Source organism: Ctenocephalides felis, unplaced genomic scaffold (assembly GCF_003426905.1).
Source record: "Ctenocephalides felis isolate EL2017-DRISC unplaced genomic scaffold, ASM342690v1 CF-g0.4_SCAFFOLD_03571, whole genome shotgun sequence".
NCBI lineage: Eukaryota > Metazoa > Arthropoda > Insecta > Siphonaptera > Pulicidae > Ctenocephalides > Ctenocephalides felis.
Genome location: NW_020539725.1, coordinates 56,960,032 through 56,982,812, shown reverse-complemented (window position 1 = coordinate 56,982,812; position 22,781 = coordinate 56,960,032). Strand labels below are relative to the sequence as shown.

At 29.4% G+C, this 22,781-nt stretch overlaps 2 protein-coding genes across 2 annotated transcripts; one reads left to right on the top strand and one right to left on the bottom strand.

The window, feature by feature from the left end:
• Window positions 1-14,802: 14,802 nt before the first annotated feature.
• LOC113386355 (gamma-sarcoglycan-like) lies at window positions 14,803-18,270 on the top strand. The gene is made up of 5 exons (XM_026624140.1): window positions 14,803-14,979; window positions 15,270-15,459; window positions 15,720-15,912; window positions 17,658-17,781; window positions 18,070-18,270. The coding sequence occupies exons 1-5, from the start codon at window positions 14,803-14,805 to the stop codon at window positions 18,268-18,270; spliced, it is 885 nt and encodes a 294-aa protein (XP_026479925.1).
• A 774-nt stretch (window positions 18,271-19,044) lies between these two features.
• LOC113386354 (putative serine protease K12H4.7) lies at window positions 19,045-22,381 on the bottom strand. The gene is made up of 10 exons (XM_026624139.1): window positions 22,318-22,381; window positions 22,016-22,194; window positions 21,652-21,833; window positions 21,061-21,155; window positions 20,839-20,976; window positions 20,606-20,744; window positions 20,212-20,507; window positions 20,003-20,138; window positions 19,267-19,445; window positions 19,045-19,154 (listed from the first exon to the last, which is right to left on the bottom strand). Exons 1-10 carry the CDS (start codon window positions 22,379-22,381, stop codon window positions 19,045-19,047), a joined length of 1,518 nt encoding a protein of 505 aa, XP_026479924.1.
• Between the last annotated feature and the right edge of the window lie 400 nt (window positions 22,382-22,781).

Sequence of the window (22,781 nt, the reverse complement as noted above, 5' to 3'; positions counted from 1 at the left end):
ATATTGCAAAAATTCGATAAGAAGCAGATAAGAATTTCTCTAGTAAATATGTTTATTAATATTTTTAAGTGGAAACTTATATTACAACTACTTGGCGTCAAGGTGTCTGAAACTCGAAACTTGTGTTCTATATGAAATGGTAACAATTTTTATGTTCGAATTGTTTCTGACATCAATTTCGTTCTACATGCTGCCCAATGAAAATGAAATTTTATTTCAAAAAAATTGAAAGTTAAAAATCAGTTTTATTAATATTTGGTTTCTGTGACAATGTTTGTAAATGCCTTGATTTTGATGATAATTTGTAGACAAAGAATGTGGCAACCTATAACCTTGCAACCACAAGTTCCCAAGTGCGATACTAACTTTTGCCAGCTTGATATTAAGTATTAGTAATATTAGGTTTTTTTGGAATTTGAGATTTAAATATGATTACAATTAAAAATATTGTTTCAGAACCGGGGGCCAGATAAAGCAGTGACGGCTAACTTGAAAAACTTAGAAAAAGGGGCCAGATAAAGCAGTGATGGTCAACCTGAAAAACTTAAAAAAAAGGGGCCAGATAAAGCAGTGATGGCCAACCTGAAAAATTTAGAAAGAAGGGGCCAGATAAAGCAGTGATGGCCAACCTAAAAAACTTAAAAAAAGGGGCCAGATAAAGCAATGATGGCCAACCTGAAAAACTTAGAAAAAAGGGGCCAGATAAAGCAGTGATGGTCAACCTAAAAAACTTAGAAAAAAGGGGCCAGATAAAGCAGTGATGGCCAACCTGAAAAACTTAGAAAAAGGGGCCAGATAAAGCAGTGATGGTCAACCTGAAAAACTTAAAAAAAAGGGGCCAGATAAAGCAGTAATGGCCAACCTGAAAAATTTAGAAAGAAGGGGCCAGATAAAGCAGTGATGGCCAACATAAAAAACTTAAAAAAAGGGGCCAGATAAAGCAATGATGGCCAACCTGAAAAACTTAGAAAAAAGGGGCCAGATAAAGCAGTGATGGTCAACCTAAAAAACTTAGAAAAAAGGGGCCAGATAAAGCAGTGATGGCCAACCTGAAAAACTTAGAAAAAGGAGCCAGATAAAGCAGTGATGGCCAACCTGAAAATTTAGAAAGAAGGGGCCAGATAAAGCAGTGATGGCCAACCTGAAAAATTTAGAAAGAAGGGGCCAGATAAACCAGTGATGGCCAACCTAAAAAATTTAGAAAAAGGGGCCAGATAAAGCAGTGATGGTCAACCTGAAAAACTTGGAAAAGAGGGGCCAGATAAAGCAGTGATGGCAAACTGAAAATTTAGAAAAATGGGGCCAGATATAGCAGTGATGGCCAACCTGAAAAATTTAGAAAGAAGGGGCCAGATAAAGCAGTGATGGCCAACCTGAAAAACTTAGAAAAAGGGGCCAGATAAAGCAGTGATGGTCAACCTGAAAAATTTAGAAAAAAGGGGCCAGATAAAGCAGTGATGGTCAACCTGAAAAACTTAGAAAAAAGGGGACAGATAAAGCAGTGATGGCCAACCTGAAAAATAAAAAAAGGGGCCAGATAAAGCAGTGATAACCAACCTTAAAAACTTAGAAAAAGGGGCTAGATAAAGCAGTAATGGCCAACCTGAAAAACTTAGAAAAGGGGCCAGATATAGCAGTGAATGCCAACCTGAAAAACTTAGAAAAAGGGACCAGATAAAGCAGTGAATGCCAACCTGAAAAACTTTGAAAAAGGGGCCAGATATAGCCCCTTGATAGTCAACCTAAAAAACTTAAAAAAAGGGTCAGATAAAGCAGTGATGGCCAACCTGAAAAATTCAGATAAAGGGGTCAGATAAAGCAGTGATGGTCAACCTGAAAAACTTAGAAAAAATGGGCCAGATAAAGCAGTGATGGTCAACCTGAAAAACTTAAAAAAAAGGGGCCAGATAAAGCAGTGATGGTCAACCTGAAAAACAATGCAATAAGGCAACCTGAAGCAATGCATAAGGTATTGTAAATTGTCGTATATGTGCTACGGGATTTAAGTACGAAATGCCAACCTACTAATATATATATTTGTGGCAAGGCCTTCTAGAAATGTAGGGGGCCTTCTAGAAATGTAGGGGGCCTTGCTTTCAGCATCAATAAGACATAATAAAATAATAGAAAAAATCTTACATTTTTCTCATCAAAATTAGTGGTAATTTAAAGAAGTGGACAAAGAATGTGAGAACCTATAATCTTGAAACCATATAGATTCCTAAGTGCGATACTAACTTTGGCCAGCTTGATATTAAGCAGTAGTAATAATAGGTTATACTTGGAATTTGAGTTCTAAAATATGATTACAATTACAAAAATACTTTCAGAGCGTTGTTGCAATATATATCTCATCATTATTAGAAAAAAATCTTATAATTTTCTTAACAAAGAGAGAATGTTCTAATGAGTGGATAGCCTTCTAATAATCCTAATTTCAGGAATTACATCACAATATCTTATGCAACACATTCCATTATTAATATATAATATATAAATCCATTTATATAACCAAGCATATTTTCCAAACATACGTGGCTTCTTTATTATAAACACGTTATAATGCTCCTGTATATAATTTGTCGTATACCTTATAATAATAAATTTATAAGTTGAAACACCATCAGAGCGCTTTCGAGTAGTAATACACTGGATGAAGAACAAATCCGCTTACTTTGGTCCTGTTCAATTTTTAATGATGTCCAAGCTTAGTCTTCTATAACTCGTGAACAAAATGTGACGACCAATGATCTTCAGGAAAAATATATAAATATTAAATGTTAATCTTTGACTATATACAGTTTTTCTATTTGGATTATTTTTTGCTTTTTTATATATCTCTTACAAATATCACTTTTAATAGTAAAAGGACATAGTGTCTTTAAACCGATCGGTATTAATATTAATATGTGAGATAATGAATATTCAACCATTTTTAATCAGCATATCCATTAATTTGAAGTACCCATCTTTTTTTAATATGTATGTTTGAGGTGTTACTTCCATTCTCTACTTTTATTAATTATTTGTTTGAAGTTTTAAATCTATTACTAGTTTATACTACGAATGCTATGCGTTTGACAAACTTGCGAAAAGTGTTTTATATTTGAGAAAATAGGTTTTCATTGACCTTTTTAAATGTGATATATTTACTTACGTTAATAAACTTATTATCATCTTAGTGCTTTTGTACTGAATATATAAAATATTAATAATTTATACAAAACCTAAACACAAAGCATCTTATTTAGTATGATGGTATCCATTGGAAGATCGCCTTTATATTAATGATGTATGATCTACTTGTAAGATCGCTTATCTAAGATTTCAAAAATATTTTAAAATATTTCTCAGTAATTTTAATTTATTTCAACGATTTATCTAATACGCAGACGCAGAGCTTTCGCACGTGCAGCTTTTTGGAGTTGAATATGAATAAAGCTTTCAGGTTTAGTAGCACGCCGTCTTAGGCTCTTAGAACTTTGTCTTAAACGGTTTCATGAAATATAATAAAAACAAATAATATATGTTTCGATAAATAAAATATTTAATAATCTAACTAACTCTTACACTTACTTTATTGTATTGCTGAAAAATTGTCGATTGTGAAATTTTTATAAAACGGTTTAATGTAGTGTGTTGTATTTTACTGGGGCTGAACAAATGTAAGTCAAGAATATATTATTATTATATATAGATACTATGTTCTAAATAAATACGATAATCCGAAAGTGGTTTAAAATTATAGAACAAAAAATATATAATTATTGGCTATCTTAGTCAGAATGTCAAAATTTGACTAACGTAATAATTATTAAATTAATAACTATTTATTTAATAATGACTCTAGTAGCCAAATTTTGACATTCTGATTTTCATTTGATTTTGACATTTTTATTGATTTTTATTGATTGATTTGAGTATTGACAATTTAAGATTAATTGACTGATTGAATTATTTAAGTTAAGCAATTTATTTTAAATTTTCGGTTAGTCGTACATTTTATGATTTAATTTTATAGACTGTCTAAAAATTAATACGCTTTTACTACACTTTTAATAGTTCATTGGTCTTTTAGTACATTTTTACCTAGAAACGACGATTATATTTCTATAAATACTCAAAATCATGATTTTTTTAAAGATAAGAGTAGTTGATGATGATCTAGATAAAATGCCTAAATTTATATCGTTTGCATTGCAGAGCAGTAATTTCAGTTGTTTGTGCTTTATTACTGCTACTGTAATTAAAAACAAAAGCAACAACTTTTATATAAAAAAATTATATTGTTAAAAAAAATTGCCATTATTTCCAATGTAAAGATAAAGCATGAAGTGGCATAACATTTTGTTTCAAGAACAATCTTCTTAAAAAAAACATTGCCTTAAAAAATTTGATATTAATTTATTTTTATTAAATGTATAGTTTTTGTTGAGGTGCTTTATTATAGCTATTTTAATTATAAACAAAAGCAACAACTTTTACATAAAAAAATTATATTGTCAATAAATCTTGTCATTATTTTTAATGCAGAGATGAATCTTAAAGTTATAGAACGTTTTGATTCAAGAACAACCTTCTTTAAAAAATGATCGTTCAGAACAAATTTTATATTTATTGAAAAAATGAGTGGAAAAGTCTAATTTTTGTTGAAGTTGGTGCCTTATATTAGCTACTAAAATCAATAGCAACAACTTTTACATAAAAAATATATTGTGAAGAAATCTTGTCATTATTTTTAATGTAGAGTTGAATCTTAAAATGGCAAAACGTTTTGATTCAAGAACAACCTTCTTAAAAAATGGTTGTCCAAAAAAAAATTATATTTATTTATTTTTTATGGAAAAGTCTAGTTTTTGTTGAAGCACGAATTTCAAAGACAGCTACTTTAATTATAATTCAAACTTATACATAAAAAATTTATATTATCAATAGATCTTGGCAAAAAATCATTTATATTCCTAGTAAATAATCATCACTTGTGGAACTTTAAAAATAATGTTTTAGATTTTTTTGGAGCACATATTATTTTTCAAAATTAATTATAATATATCGTAAGTAATTTCAAATCAATTGAATTACTGACGAAACAATAAAACCAAAAATACTTACACTAAATACAGAAACGCTTCATGATAATCCGACAAAGATTGAGACGGAAGGAGCTTTAAAGCTTAATCTACTTATTTCTATTAAATAGCGGTGTGAATGCTAGTTTAAGTTTATCAAGGGATGAATTATTCATTTTCTTATCCAGATTATACGATGTTGAAGGAGATTTTTGCAACAAAGAATAAACACAGTTTTGTTAGAGATAAGAAAAACTAAATGGTTAGTATGATGGAAGGAAGAGGATATCAATCTGTTAAAGCACTTATTGAAGACAAGACAAGAGCGTCCTAAAATTTGTATATAAATAAAGAGATTTATTAAAAATTTTGTAAACAAAATGGGACAGAGATTTTATTCGAATCTGCCCAAAACCATTGAAAAAAAGGATGATCCAGTGAATATTTTGAATCAAGATCCATATACGAATTTTTGTCCTTTATCTTTGTCCTTTACTATGAGTATGATTATTTTGAATCATGATCCAGTGTTTCGTGATCGGCACATGGTATTTAGCACATATTGCATCAACATACCGGATATTTGTGACAAGTCTTGTAACATGAATTAGAAGGATTAGTGCGCGGCTTAAATCTTTGTTCTGTATTATGCAGGCGCACGAGTTTAAACATTTAGCGCACGACGGATGGCGCATCAGGACAGGATTTATCATGGACAACTTATCATACATAATGCAGTTTCATCTAATACTCATATGTATATCATTCAAGATTGATATACATTGTACATACATATCTGATTCTGATTGAGATATTCTTCTTCCTTTACATGAATTGTATTGAATAAAATTAATGATTGGCGGATCCAATTATTATTAACTTCTCGTAGGGTAAGTTTTTGAAATCGTCCAAATATCGAAATTGGAAATTTTTTACGTTTTGAAGGTTTCTGCACATTTTGGCATACCTCAGAAAAAATTGATGTGTGTGTGTTTATGTATCTATGGATACAATTTTTCGTTCACATTTTTGGGCTGATAGGGAGATGTGCTGATTAGTTTTTGGCAAAGGCAGGTCCAGCCGTTTCAAAGAGTTTTTGAGAAAACGGAGCATCCGATTTGAATGATCTAAAAAACATTCAAATCGTAATGAAGGGGAGAAGTGGTGATTAGATTTTAGCAAAGGCAGGTCCAGCCGTTTTGTATATACCGAGCTAAATCTGCAAAAAATTGCAGTTTTTGAGAGAACTGAGCATCCGATTTGAATAATTCCAAAAACTTCCTGCTTGTTTTGACAAAATAATTACTTTTGAAGAAAAAAATATTTCAAAAAAAAAAATTCCATTTTTTTTTCAACAAAAAATTTTTTGTACATCGAAAATAATTCAGATTTTAATTTTAATTCTGGCTAAAGTTCTAAAGCTCACTTGAATAAATAATTTTAACTTTGTAATTCAGTTTATATAATTCTTATAAATATTAGACAATGTTATAATATTTATAATAATCTATATGGAAATATTTAATATTTCTCAATCATTTCGTTACTGTACAGGAAGTACCAGCAATTTGCCTTGAGGCACGATGCCATACACCACTAGTTTCAGTAAATATAACATTATACTTAATATTTAATTACCACGTGCGCATGTAGTAAAAGTTAAGTAGAGACACCTACATTTTCCAATTTTGTTGCCAAACGATTTGGAATGGTTTGGAACATTGGGGAGATAAAATTAGCAAGTCTGATTTTCTGGTGAAAACATAAACTTAAGGACCTTAAGGATCAAAAAACAAAATTTTGTTCCACATCCACGATCCTGTTTAATATTTTTCTCGATATTCTGACTATAGATCCTCCGTCCTCCTGTCATGAATATTCCGTCATTAATGACTTCGCATCTACTCAAGGAATCAATATACAAAGGATTTCGAAGGCTTTGGCGGTAAGCAGCGCAGGAATTAGTTGCAACATCCAGCTCATTTGAGGATGCTTCCTCCCAGAAGGATATCATTTAGGAAAGTGGTTCCTGGTAAGGATTTGCATCATCGGCGAGAGAATGACACTTTAACTCCCGATTATAACGTGATGAGTCTATCATCTATTCATAAACAAGCTAACAGCGAGCTAATTATCACGCAAAGTGCTCTGAGCAGGGCAGACAAACCTAATACTACTGATACAATGAAAATTGCATTTGGAATGATCGATTCAAGGATCCATCTGAACAAAATTTTATAACGTTTGTTTGTCGTAGTTTCTGCTAACTTAGTGAAGTATGTCTTTGAAATTTTTATATTTGTATACACACTAAGAAAAGAAATAATTTTTTTTGATAATGATAGGAATTAATTATTAGAATTTGGTTTAAAGATGATTAACATAAATTACCGAAATAAAAGCTTCTGAATTCTTTCTAAAAAAGCAGGTATTAAGGTCCAATTTAAGAAACTTAACTTTGAGCAAATATATTGTGAAAACCAAACTAATTATAACACAAAAAAATAGCACATATATCAAAGAAACAACTATCTGACTATGTTCAGTAAAACTTCAAGCTAATTCAAAATAGTAAAAATGTATTTTTTTGCTATTTTTCTCAAATCTAGATAGCTCCATAAATGGGGTAAAATAGAACGACCAGGGGGCAAACAGGTCTAATGGGTTCAATGTCTTGTTTTTAATTTTAAAGGAATTTTACAAAACAACAGCTACATTATTCAAACAATGCAAAATATGAATTTCATTAGTACATTCAGTTACCCCTGAAAGCAAAATGTTCAAAAACCCTAAAACGTAAAGATATATAAAAATTTTCATTTTCATTTTTTTTGCTATTACTAAAACTTACCCGGTGGGAAGTTAATTATTCGAAAATTAAACAATAATTTTCTGTATTAATTTTCACTTATGTTATAATTACTTCTTCTGTTCGTTAAATTATCAATTCCATTTATCCTTTATCATCAGCTCACATCGTTGAACAGACGATATCTGTAGAAAATTAAACTTTACTCACAACGCTTTAATACAATAACATCTCTGAATCTTCACATAAACTCGGTAAACTTATTGTTGTTTGCATTCGAATGGGCAATTACGGATAATTATTCATTTTACCTTCGTGTATATATGAATTGAGCCAAGACAATGGGATTGAAAAGCCCACATTACATTGCAAACATCTTAATTGTCATGTGGCAATAATACTAATTGATCTATAATTTATATTTGCTATCATTGTAGCATGAAACATGTGTTCAGGTAGCAGTGATTGTCAAGATCATAAAAATAACATTTATGTTTTTTAAATGAAATTTATTACATTAATAAAGAATATTACATTGTAATATTATTAACATCATGAAGTAAAATTTTATGTTTTTGCTAAAAAATCAAATTACATTGCCCTGCGGTGTGAAATTGTAATGGAAAATTTTTCACACTTCTTCCCTGAATTGAGTTGGAATTTAACTCTGCTGACGGACCTGCCTTAGGGCAGAACTACCCATTACTATTGGTATTTTGTTAACTTTTGCGAAGATAATTGAAAATTTTTCTAGTAAGGGGGCGTCCATTAATCACGTGAAGCTTATAGGGGGAGAGGGGGTTTGACAAGAAATCACGAAAAACCAGGTCGGGAAAGGGAGGTGTATAGTAAGAATGAATTTATTTTTTACATAAATTTGCAAAATAAAAACAAAAATTTTACGTTTTTCTCATAAGTTCGGAAAAATTCGTTCGCAAAAATTCGTTCACGTTAATCCCTAAAAAATTGATCATGTGATTAATAGACGCACCCTAATAACAGAGGAGTATCATCTATATCGATTATTGACTTTAGCACATTTATATTGTCCTATTACACACATGATGAATGAATTTATATGAATATCGGCTTGCCCAGACAATTCTCGGAAAATACATGTTCAGTTGCATCTTCAGCTTCGACTTATGTAAGTAAAATGATAATTTCCTGCCTTCAGTGCCTCTCCTGAGAGTGAAATACGACCAGGCACATCCAGCACATGTCGATAAATAACCACCTAAGAGTATGTTTGCATCTCGTCCTATGTCACAACTAAATGCTTTATTTCCATAATATGAACACATATGGTTATGAATTGATACATAATCGAAAGATAAAATCACAATAAATTGAAATTCCAAATTAAATTATGATTTATGGAATATGATTGGATTTTACAATCCATTTCTCTTCACGTATATTTATGATCCGTTTTTTCTAAGAGATCTTAATTTGGTCAAACTTAAACTTAATTTGGTCTTAAAAAAGTAAATTGAGTTATTATACTTTTGGTAACAATCTTTTCTAAAAATTTTATTTTGACATTTTACAAACACGCATAAATTTCTTTAATATTTAATATCATATAACTTTGGTGATATATAGAATGTCTACATCGAATGCCAATCCAGTGATTGAACGTCCGGGTATTTACATTTTTAATTCAACATTTTTACATTTTTTCCCACTTTTCTTTGATGTTATAACTGCATAATAATACTGCTGAAATATGTAGTAATTTATTTTTTGACAAGAAAATATTTGTTTAAATTAACTGAATTTTTTTACAGTAATTATTACCAATTTCTGAATTTTTTTGTATTAATCAATAGTTATAAATTATTAATAAAAATATCTTTTCTAATTATAATTAATGCGTATTAATTAAATATGATAGTTTATTATTATGTATCGAGGATACTGAATTTATTTTCTGTTTTCACAGAAAAAGCAACGAAGCGCAAAGATGTAGACGTCCTCAAGTAGATAATGACTTGTTATTAGTGAAAACTATTATAAATTTGAATTTATAATTGAATTTAAGCTATAAAACTTGATTTTTAACGGTCTAGCAGTTTTTATTATTTGTATTTATTGTAATTTATTAGGTGTTTTGGCATTAGGAATAAATTTTTATTCTCGAAATCTTATATTCTGATGAAAGACAAGTGGATCACAGATTTTTATTATAGTTGAGTTTAACATTTATAAACAATCTCAATTGTATTAATAATGAACTTGATAGACGATATATTAAAAAGAATTATGAAAATTCGGAAAATAGAGAATAGTCCAACATTGAAATTTTGTATTTTTAGATGTAATTTAAAGATGTAATAATTAATATAAGATATAATCATGACCTGTAATTGTAGTAAAATGGCTACCGTTAGATCCATATTCATCCTTATCAAATATTTAACAGTAGTTCAGAATGAAATTGTAAGGTTTTTGAAAATATGAATTTTATTATAATATTGCATGTATTTTTTAATAAAAAATAAAAAAAAATATTTCGAAAAATTAAGATATTTCACAAATCTTAACTAAATAATGGAAAGTTTGATCAAATAGAAAAAAAGGAAGAAAAATTGCTTTGTGATTATATAGGATTTCAGAAACTTTTGGAAAAATATTGGTTGGGAATAGCGTTATTTAGTTTTTGCTAAGGATCATCCAGGCAGTGTCTTCATAATTAAATGCAGAAAGTTTATTTTGACGATTTTCATGGAACTTTGTATAATATTATAGACCTGTTGAAGCGGTTAAATTATAAAAAATTATAAAGTTTAGAATTTCACAATGAGCTCGAGCAATTCTATTCAGATTCTATGCATAAATTTTAAGATTATTCATAATGTTTTCTAAAACGACTCAAATTTTGATTTTTTCCTGTTTTAAAATTTCTTATATGTCTACTTTTATCCTTTTTAAATTATAAAGTTATAATCTACTAATTGTTGAAATTAGAAATAATAGAATATATGTAGAAGTAGATTTTAGATTTTTTTTCTATCGTGAAAGAAAATATTGTATTTGATATATTGACCGGTAAAAAATGCAAGAAAAATTAATGTTTCATTTGAGATTTTAAGTCAATTACCTAATACCTTTTTCTAAAAGTAAATTTACAAGTGAGAAAATGTAATAAAGTTTCTCGAATGACATTGTTGTAGTAGGTACAACTTGTTCATGCTAATTGACTTGAAAATGAAACCCTTTTCAATTAAGAGGATGTTACTCACAATTATACAAATGCACGTGTGTTGATGATTTATTATTTATCACAATGTTGTTTTAGGGATACCCGCTAAAGGTACGGAAAATTGTTATATTATAATTAAAGTTTCTACGTTAATAACGTAGAAACTCGGTTAATTTTTATATTATATATGATATGCGGCTAATGTACTGCAATATTTTCTGGAGAATCATAGAGGTCGTAATAAATTGTGCTATTGAATTTGGATACAGGCTGCCATATGCTTTCTTTAATAAAATTGTAATATCTGAATGTTAGGAAAGGATGTTACCCATACAGAATAGTTATATTTATATTTCAATGTAGTCCCAAGACTTTGGCATTTGCATTTATTCGACGTTCGCAAAACTGAAACCAATCGCGCGGAGAACGCACACCGATGCATAAGAAAGATTACCTATTTCTTCGAATGGGGATTTGAAATGCGTTCGAGTTATATTTGAGGATGATGGTATTTGAAATATTAAATATATTATTGAAATTAATAGAATTTATTTTGGTATTCTTCCAAAAATCCTGAAAAACGTATGAAGTTCATAATATATGTTGGGTAGGGTGGGGCATAAAGGTCTATTTTGACTTTCACTTTGTATCGTCTAAGGAGGCGTCCATTAATCACGTGAGTAAGGATTTTTCGTCCCCCCCCTTCATCTTGGTAATACGTGGTGATATTCAAAATTACCCCTATCTCCCAACAAATATCACGTGTATTTTTAGTTATGTGATAAAACTGTAAAATTTTTGATTTTTTTTTTTGAAAATTTTTGATTTAAAAAAAAAAATGAGTCAAAAAATAAATACACGTGATATATTACTATAACACTCCCTTCCCCACGTGATATTTTGTGATTTTTTGTCAAAGCCCCCCCCTCCCCCTAAAGACCTCACGTGATCAATGGACGCCTCCTAAACTAAATGAACCACAGACAATGCATTATACGTATCAAACAAACAACTAATTATAGAAATATTTTTCTTCACTATTTTTCTAAAATTTTCTAAAATTTCTACTATTTGACTGGGTAACATCTGTCACTTTTTACTCCGTAAGGGGAGTGTCCCTTAAGGTATTTTGTGTAATAATAGCTACATTATTCACCAAATGCAAAATACAACGTTCTTGAGCATTTTTTTACAAATATAACACTGTATATAACCTTGTAAACCTTGATATGGTATTTTGTCATAAATATTCATTAGCAGTGTTTAAATAACTATATTTTTTTTTAATTGTTTTTTTAACTTAATATACTTGTGCCCATGAATTTTTGACAGGGTAAAGGTCTTTTTTTCACCCCAACCGATGGGACATATAAAAAAACCTATGGAGGTCATATAAAAATTAGTTGAATCTAATTTGAAAATAACAATTCATCTTATAAAATAATGAAATAAATATACCTAAATATTATATCACCTACGATGCCGTAAACTAAACAACAGTGCTCACAACCCGAAAACTAACAACGATAAAAAACACTGGTGGCCATTTATCTTCTGATAGGGATATAGCCTAATATAAGGCAATAGGTGTTTACACCTTCTTTACATATTTTGTCTTATACTTTCAAATATTGTTGTTAAAATATTCTTAACTTTATTGTTTTTGAAATATTTGTGGTGTTACCTTATTACCCACGGATCTCTAAAACCCATTCTATCCTACCTAAGCATTTGGGGGCGTCCATTAATCACATGAGGTTTTAGGGGATGGGGGAGTTTTGACAAAAAATCTCGAAAAATCAGGTGGGGAAAGGAAGGGGTATAGTAAGATATCGTATTTATTCCGTAGTGTATTTACTTTTCACCTGATTTTTTAAAAAAATCCAAATATTTAAAAAAAATTAAAAAATTTACCTTTCTTTTCGTAACTAAAAATACACGTGATGTTTGGCCGAGGAGGGGGGTGGTAATTTTGAATATCACTATGTATCACCAAAGGAGAGAGGACTTACAAAAATCCTTAGAAAATCGATCATGTGATTAATGGACGCCTCCTTTATCTCCTGACAGCGACGTCGTATAAAATAAGGTGATGATTGGTTACACATATTTTGCCCCCTACTTTAAAATAGTTTCGTAACAAATTCTATACTTTATTCAGTATTAGATTCAAAATGAATATAGATCCGATTTAAATTCTACTAATTAAGCATACACCTAAAATGGTATCAGTTATCAGAATTCGTTTACAATGTACACCTAGAGGAGCTATTATTATGACGCGGACCATCAATCTCGCGACGAGGGACGTCAACAAACTAACTCATTATTCCGCCTTCCGTTCTATGCGAGTTTTAGGAAAGGTGAAGGAACACTTCAACTTCTCGCAATAATGGAAAGGAAATGTAATCCTCACACTACGACACTTTCTATCGTCGACGTTCTTCAATCCACCACCTATCCACGCCAACATCCAAAACGTTGACGGTAGCAAGAATTTTGTCACATGGGATAGATATGAAAATAATTTTTAACTAACGATAATAAAAAAATTAAAAGTAGCATTGGCAAAATTAGGTTATATTAGTTAGTGAACAAACCTTTTTTGTACTTCAAAAATCTAAATACAGACTACTAAACTACAGACTAGGCTTTTTGACTCGGTATGTTGGACTCATTATAACTAAAAAGCTTAGTAAACTATCTATCAAGTAGCTGCATTTTTATAAAATCATACCAAAAGGGTATCAGAAATTATGCTGTCTAAAGCAAATCAACTTTATCATGTTCACCACATATATCACTTATCAAGTAAACAATTATTATCGAACTATTTTCAGTAAAATTTCCATTTAATTCATAATTATAGAAATATGTATTTCACTATTTTTTCTAAAATTTGTCATCTGATCCTTTTTACATATTAGGCGGGGTAAAATAGATTTTTTGTCTTTACAACGACTGAATTGTAAGTTCGATACCCCCTCAGCCAGCCTAATATCAAGCCGTAGTGATATTGGTTTTAACTTGTAAATATAAGGCTAAACTAACTTATTGCTTGGGTGGAGCGACTAGGGCGGATGCAGAGCACGCCATTATGGAGTGCAAAACATGGGAGAAGGATAGTCAAAAACTATGGAGAGAGATAGTAAGGCAAAAAATCTCTCTCCAAACCAATTTTATAACATTATTGACAAATAAAAGGATATTTGGTGCACTAAATAATTATATACAATCTGATAAAGTAAAATCGTAAAGATAACTTATAAAATGTATATGACTAATGTACGTGTATACAAAGTCAACAAATAAACAATAAAAAAAATATTTTACAGCAAAAACGCATCTTTAAAAAAACCACGTTGTTAAGAAAAATTGTAAGTTGGATTGCTGTTCAAAATAAGAAAAAAATATTCAAAAGGTTTGATTTAGGTACTATGATATTTTAATTTTAATGCACCCTTTTGTGGTATTCGACTACTCACAATCAATTGATATCTGATACCAAATTTTCTACTTATAAATGCTGTAAATTTGTACCTACTCTTAGACATAATAACATAATTTAAAAAATTATTTCAGATTCATGAATATATATAACTTAATTATCTTAAACCCTTCATGTTTCACAGAAAATTGTAATGGATAATCGCTACTCAAGCCACGCAACGAATAAACAACAAGTATGAAATTCATCTGAGTGGAAATTGTGTAGGAAAATGCAAAGTTTCAAACAAGGAAGTCACTGTGACAACGATAATTCGAATCACTTCAAGATTGCTTCATCGAGGCTCAAAAAACGATGTTTGTTTCTGCTAATTTTGGGACTTATGGTTATGATTATTTTCAATATGGCTCTCATACTGTGGATTATTAGTGTTATGGATTTTTCAACGGTAATATGAATATAATCTTAATAAATCTAACTATGTATTCACAAAGTCAGCTGATCAAATGTTATTGTTTCTACAATATATTTTACTACTACCATCAAATAAATTTTTTAAAGATGATGATAATTATGTCTAAATTAAAAGATGTTCAATATTGTACACTTTTGCTAATACCAATCATAAAGTTGAATCCAATGCTGACTTAAAATAATCATTTAATTGATTTTAAATAATTTAATTAAATCATAGGTAAAATGCATTAGCTGTATATTGTATTGTGTGTATAATTTTAGACCAGTATGGGCAGTTTGCGATTTGTACCAGGAGGCTTGCAGCTGATTGGTAATACTCTGATGCTCGGCTCTCTGACTGCCAGCAGCATAAAAGCAAAGCATGGACGTCCCTTGATTTTGGAATCTTTTCATAATTTCACAATTCATACCAGAGACAAGCATGGAATGATAAGTGATCGATTCTTTTTAGGTAAGAAGGAAAATCATCTAACATTTCTTGGTCTTTACCACCAACAATGTCCTAGTTCATATATTCTGATATCAAGCACTAGTGATATCAATTTCTAGTAGATCAAAAATATTTTTTCAAATTGAAATAGCCCTTCAGAAGGATACTGCAAAAAGTCTTAAAATAGAAATTATGATCATGAAACCAAACATTATGTATGATTGCTGTTTACAAAAAGTTCTGTCAATTTTTCATGATAGAAGTACCATCTATTCTTTTAGGTCAAGGTCGTCTGGAATGTTCGACTTCTGCATTTGTTGTATCAGATACTAGCGGAATACCGATATTTTCTGCGAGCCCTCGAGAAGTTTTTATAAGAACGGAGTCTCTCCGAGTGCACGGCGAAGGGGGCACTACTGTCCAAGGAAGCGTGCAGACACCACTAGTTCGTTCGGAATCAGGAAACGCTCTTAGGTGAAAATATAGAATAAAATACATTTAACTAAAGTACAAATTCAATCTCATTTTTATTAAAGACCAAATCTTAATTGAAAACAGATGATAAATAATTTTAAAATTTTTTGCTTTATATTTTAAGGGGTTTTTGTATTGCGTTTTGATCATAAGTAGCCCGGGTGCAATAAAAACTAGAAATTAAAAAAATATTGATTGTATACATATGCATTATCATCTATTGGTATATCATAAAAGATTTGATATACTTCACTGCTGATTCAAAATTTCAATAAAGGGGGCCTCCATTAATCACGTGAGGTTTTTAGAGGCAGGGAGGGGAGTTTGACAAAAAATCACTTAAAATCACGTGGGGAAGGGAGGGGTATAGTAAGATATCACATGTATTTATTTTTTACCTGATTTAAAAAAAAAAATCCAAACAATTAAAAAAAACAAAATTTTAACGAATTTTTTTATAACTAAAAATACACTTGATGTTTGGTAGCGGAGGGAAGGTAATTTTGATTATCACCATGTATTACCAAGGGGGAGGTGGTCCAAAAATCCTAAAAAAATTGATCACGTGATTCATGGACGCTCCCAAAAGTGATTTAAATTAAAAGCGAATTATCAATTGTGAGTAAATTCCTCCATCGTAGATAGTTAGTTATCATTATGCTTTGATATTCTAATTACATATTATCAATTTTTAAATTTTCACCCACTTGTTAGTTTTGAATCATCTCTATAGTTAACTACAACAATTTGTATTTATTTATTTGATTTAGCTCAAAAATTTCTCTAAGATAATAAGAATATATAATTTATCATCTCATATAAAATATTTTCTCAATGCTTTTCGAAATGTAATAGGCAGAATCGATTGTTGTAATTTAGATTTCCAAGTGGTCTGCGCTATGGGACTTACATACATCAATGTAACTGCCTAATACATCAATGACTAAGACATGCAATTCAGCGAAGATGATTCGATTTTATCTTAAAACACGTACAACTAGAAAATATTAAATGAACGAGTATATTGGAATAGCCAAAATTTGTAATGGATAAAGAAAAGTTGAATTATATTGACCAATAAATAGTTTATTGACCAAATAGTTTAAAGAAGCATAATTATAATTAAACTAATATTTGTTGCAAATGACAATTTGTGGGTAGTCATATTGGAAATTGTTGAAAATATTAATGAAAATATTTTGATCATAATACTTTGGTGTTTCTTTATAAATGGGGTTAACAAGTAAGTTATAGTAATCGCAAAAAAATCGAAAATGAAAATTTTTATATATCTTTACGTTTCAAAGGTTTCTGAATATTTTGGAATACCTTGGAAAAAATGGATGTATGTGTGTGTATGTGTGTATGTATTGCTTAAAACAATGTTCAAAATTTTCAAAATAAATCAAAATACAAAAAATCAAAATATAAAAAAATTGAAATATAAAAAAAATATTTTTTTTCAAAAAAGTCAATTTTTTTCAAAAATTTCAAAATTTCTCAAATATCTAATTTTTTCGAAGTTTTGCAGTTTTTTTTAATAATTTGCTTTTTGATACGGGAAGTTCCAGCAATTTGTTTTAAGGCACGATGCCATGCACCACTGGTTTAATCAAATTTTACTTTTTTTTAAATATTGCATAAATATGGGAGACTCGTCTCTATATTTTATTTAAGCAATGCTGTAAAGCTATTATTTTTTTGGTTGTGACTATATAAAAAAAGGATTTTATAAATATTTTCAGATTAGAATCATCGACACGAGGTATTAAAATTATTTCTCCAAAAGGAATCCATGTGGAATCGAAGGCTGCTGATATAAAGACTGAAAGTTTAAATGACATCACAATTAAATCTCTTGCAGGAAAGGTAAAAAAAATAATTATAATAAATGAATTATATAAATTATTATATTGGTTTTTTGAAAATTTCATGTTATTAATCTATTAATTTTAATTTTAATTTTATTTTATAATTATAATCATCAATTTAATAAAATGAAATAAATTTTGCACAATTTAGCATATAGCATTAGATTCTGCAGTTAATGAACATTTAATTAATAAATCAATATATAGTGAATTTAAATGTAGATATTAACACCTTTCATAATTTAGGGTTTCACAGTTTTTTCTAAATAATCATAATCAATTTCAGATAAAACTAGATTCGTCTAATGTGCTGATGCCTAACTTAAAAATAGCTTTACCCGTGCAAAGTCATATTAACAACGAAAATTCTAATTCAAAAAAATATAATACCATATACCAGTTATGTTCTTGTGCAAATGGTAAATTATACTTAGCCCAATCACATGGACTGTGTATAACTGATATATCACAGGATATATGTAGATGAAAAAAAATATATGCCAGGTGTATTTAATATTAACGCAAAATGAGCTTTAATAACGCTTACGACTAAAAGTTTTACAATGTGATAGAAGCCTACACACGGTGGTATAACTATAGGAATTATAATAAAATATTATATAATTAACAGTGGTTATTGAAATCGTCGTTGCATATAAATATATGCATTTAAAATGCAATTTAAAATTTAAGTTGCATCTTCAGAATATATAATAGTGCTAATTAAAGTTGAAGTAACAAAATGCATTTCTATGACGACAATGATTATAGATATTAAAATTTTATTTGATTTATTATAAAATAATATCTGTAAACTCATCTTATTTAAGTTTGAGATTGTTTACTTAAACATTCCTAGTAGTTTTAAATCAGTAGAAATGTATTTGTAAATATATTTATATAAATCTTACATTATATAACATTGGGTTTGAGTTAAGCTTTACATTATTTCATTGTAATCCATAAGGCTTAGTTTGTAAGCTTTTTAATATTATCTAAAACCATATAAGATAAATCCGTCTTTTATTAATTATAAGTTTTAAAATTCCTATTTTTTTTTAAATCGATGGCGTAATTGTTACGATTATAGATATCGTTGTTAATGAGATTAAATTTTATTCAGTATTGTGCATTTTTCGTCTGAACCTGAATCAAGTGATTTTGGAATTCGAGTTCCATTTTTATGAAATCAAATAATGTAAAATATTTAAATGTTTTTATTATTATTATCTTTATTGATACATTACTCTTTGTTAAAACTTTATTCGCTCAACCATTTTGCTATAAGTTCCAAAACACGTTTCTTGGCAGCTTTCATTTCTGCTGAATCAGCTGATGAAATTGATTCCAAATCTTTGCAATGGGAAGTTCCTGAAATATATGTAGCTTATTGGGTAAATATTATATTGCTGTACGATATACAACTTTTTAATTTTGCTATTTGTCAAAGATATAATTCAAACTGATTTTATTAGTGATTTACCTTTTACTACGATCACTGGACTTTTCGGGTTGACTTCTTCCAAAAGTCCAATGGAATGCCAGGGGTCTACTGTACCGTGGGTGAAGATGACCCTATCTACGGCTGAAGTTAGTGCTCCATAAACAACATTAGTCCTTTCAATGCCGGTATTTAAAATATCTTCTGCATTGTCGGTAAATCTGCAAAAATGGAAAATTAGTCAATTCTATAAATGATATATTTGTCCAACATTTTGATATGCGTGTCATCAATTAAAATATACATTCGAGGTAATAATTTGAAGTTCAATAATAAATTCAAATCAGTATACTGAATAAATATATTTATTTTAACGTAAATTAATATATTTAGGCTATTTTTAGTTGAAATCATAGATAAACCTACAACCACATATCTTTATCAATATCAATCAAATAAAATCATAAATTCTAATATCGATATAAATTGGGTTATTTTTTCAATCTAGTTTATTAACTTGATAGATGTAGTTTTCAAATGATAGAAACTGTGAAATTTTTTAAATCACTGAAATAATACGGTTTACGAGGTTAAACTGATTTGCAAAGATTCTGAACTAAATCTCATTTTCACATAATAAAAAAAACAGTATACATAAGTTAATATATGTAAAATTTGAAACATTTGAATTATTTATAGTATCAGAATGCCAACCTGAAATATTTAATCAATGAGCATTTACTGTGATGAATTTCATACTTATTTTAACATTACTTACACATCTTCAAATATATCTTTACATATTTGGATGTTAAAGTGCAAAGTATTAATACCAGATCCATAAGGCTGGTTAGGAGAGGAATCAGTCTGGTAGTATCCGTATTCCGTGCAAGTTTGGTAGAGCCATGGATGCACTAAAATATTATTTAACATCCTGATTTACGTTATTGATTTATATGGAATATAAAAGTAATAAATTTTACTCACTGCCGTCTGTAGCATTCAAGCTGCTCCAACTAACTTGTTTAAAGGCGTTGACCAGAGATAAATAGTCTGCTTCAGCGCATTCGGAACTTTCCCATCCAACATTGGATTTAATTAATGCTGCCAAACCTTTTAATTCACTTCCGTTGGTTGCATCAGTATTTTTCTGGAGGATATCACAGGCATTTTCAATATCACCAGGTTGGTGATATTGGACAATTCCGGCAATGACGTTTTCTATTCCAGATACTAGCGTACCGTAATCTAAGGCATCTCTTGGGTTGATGGCAACGCAAAGGCTAGTGGAATAAAGAAAATAGAAATTTGATTTTAATTAGTTAAATTATGTCATGTCATAAAATTAAACTTTATATGAAATTTGAACAATTACACTTACTTGAACAACTGGGCGATTTCTTGTGGTCCATTTGCAGTTTTCATGACTTCTCTCAATTGCTTCATACCTTCTTCAACAATTTGGTAGCATCTGTCTCCACTTTCACTCTTCAGGGCTTTGCCTACTACCTCGTGATATTCTGGATTGACAAATAATTTAAGTTGGGTAAGCAGTAGTTTATTTATATTATTTAATACAGAAGTCTGGTAATTTTTAGATAGTATTATGCTTACTGTAGAAGTCTGCAATTGCCAATAGAGGAGCACTGGAAGAAAGAGCAATGTCGCACTGATGAGGATATTTCAGGCGGAACCAAGCAGCCATACTGCCGGCGTATGATCCACCAACAACGATTACTTTGCTGTCTTTTGCTCCTATGAATGCAAAAGTTTTTCAAAATGATTTTGAAACAACGCACAAAATATCAAAGTGATGTAAAAGATAAATGTATTTACCTGTGATTTGACCTTTGACATAATCAACAAAGTAAGCCAAATCAGCCAGTGACTGATCCACACTCAAGTACTGAAGATTCTTAGTAGAAACATCTCTGAAAGTAAGCAAATAAACTTATAAATATAAGTGTAAATATATTTTATATAATTTAATTTTAGACTTGGTTTGCATGTTAATTAGTTATTTGTCGATTGCTATGAACAATAATAAAATGGTAGAATTCTTATAATATATAAAATCCTACTATCAAAATTTCAACATTTACTAACTATTGGGTCGCTCATAATTATAATTTATTTTTATTTTCATGAAAATGTAAATTATCTAAAGTGTAGTACAGACACTGATTGAATCCAATAATACTTATTTTTAAAAAATATGAAAAGTTGTACTGTATAATTTTCAAAATTGTTATGGCTATTTTCTATCTGATTCAAATAAATGAGTTTTACATTATGTGATGCTCTTCCTATCAGTAGAAATCGATTTTTTTTCAATAATTCAAATCAATCAAGCCAAATTATACGTAAAAATATTCAAAATCTCATTTCAATTTCGACTTTTGGAAGATAACTATAACTCAAACTCACGGTGTTGGATGACTTTCACCGTAGTAACGATGCTCTGTGTAGAATAAATATCCTTTATGTTGGGCTGCGATATCATAATGCTGACCACCAAGCAAAACTCCAGAAGTGATTGTCCATTCACCTCCAATTTGTATGATAATTGGTCCACCAGCTTTGTAGTGCTCATCATTAGACATATATCTCTGGAAAAAAATAGAACAGTAAGTAAAAAAAATTTGAAAATGTTCTATTCTGGAAAGTAGAATTAGCATATACTAAAAAAGATTTTTCATAAATTTGTTATAAATTAAAGAGACAGTGAGCATATATGGTATAATAGTAAATAATTTGCTTATTTTTAGTACTTATTATCAATCAAACCTACCATTTTCCAAGTTCTGTTATCACGAGGATTGAAGTGGTCCAATTTTTGAGTCACCCACAAAGTTTGGACGTTATGTCTGGATTTTGGTATGAATTTAACAGGTTCTCTGTGTTTTCTGGACCAAATCTTAAAGAAACCAGAAACATCACTGCATAATAGCCATAAGGCCAACACTAGGACTGCAAGTAGATTCATCTAAAAATTTATAAATATTAAATTTAAATATTTGAATATCAATATAAACATTAACCGGTACCACAAATTGAATATTGATAAATAATATGAATTTTGAAATATCTAACCTTGGTCAATAATTGCAGTCGCAGAACTGCCCCAGAAGCAATTTGATATAGGTACAAATACCATTGTATTTAACAATCTGTGAAAAAATGGTTTTATCAGTTTATAATCATGACAGACTCAGAGCTGGATTATTGCTCAACTCAAAATAAATATTATTGTGATTTATATACCAATTTATTAAAGGCTGTCGTGTTTCTTTATTCTACTTTTCGTTCAAATAGTCTATATTCTGAATAAAATATAATTGTTGACTGGTTTTGTTAATTTTTCATTTTGGCACAAAATGCCGAAAACCAGTAATTTGAAACAAGCACATGATAATATTCTGGAAACATTGTTAGAGGAACCAATTGCCATCCCGCAGTTTTCCGAAAGCTTACCTAATAAAAAATTTCACTGGTCAATTCCATTTTTTTTTAATTCGTATTTTTAAAACCCAAAATGCTTTAAATTTTCAATTTCA

Coding starts and splice junctions, on each gene's coding strand:
- LOC113386355 (XM_026624140.1), top strand. CDS start 14,803: ATGCAAAGTTTCAAACAAGGAAGTCACTGTGACAACGATAATTCGAAT. Junction 14,980..15,269: donor GTGTTATGGATTTTTCAACG/GTAATATGAATA, acceptor GTATAATTTTAG/ACCAGTATGGGCAGTTTGCG. Junction 17,782..18,069: donor TTAAATCTCTTGCAGGAAAG/GTAAAAAAAATA, acceptor AATCAATTTCAG/ATAAAACTAGATTCGTCTAA.
- LOC113386354 (XM_026624139.1), bottom strand. CDS start 22,381: ATGGTATTTGTACCTATATCAAATTGCTTCTGGGGCAGTTCTGCGACT. Junction 20,508..20,605: donor GAAATCGCCCAGTTGTTCAA/GTAAGTGTAATT, acceptor TTATTCCACTAG/CCTTTGCGTTGCCATCAACC. Junction 19,155..19,266: donor TCCAGTGATCGTAGTAAAAG/GTAAATCACTAA, acceptor CATATATTTCAG/GAACTTCCCATTGCAAAGAT.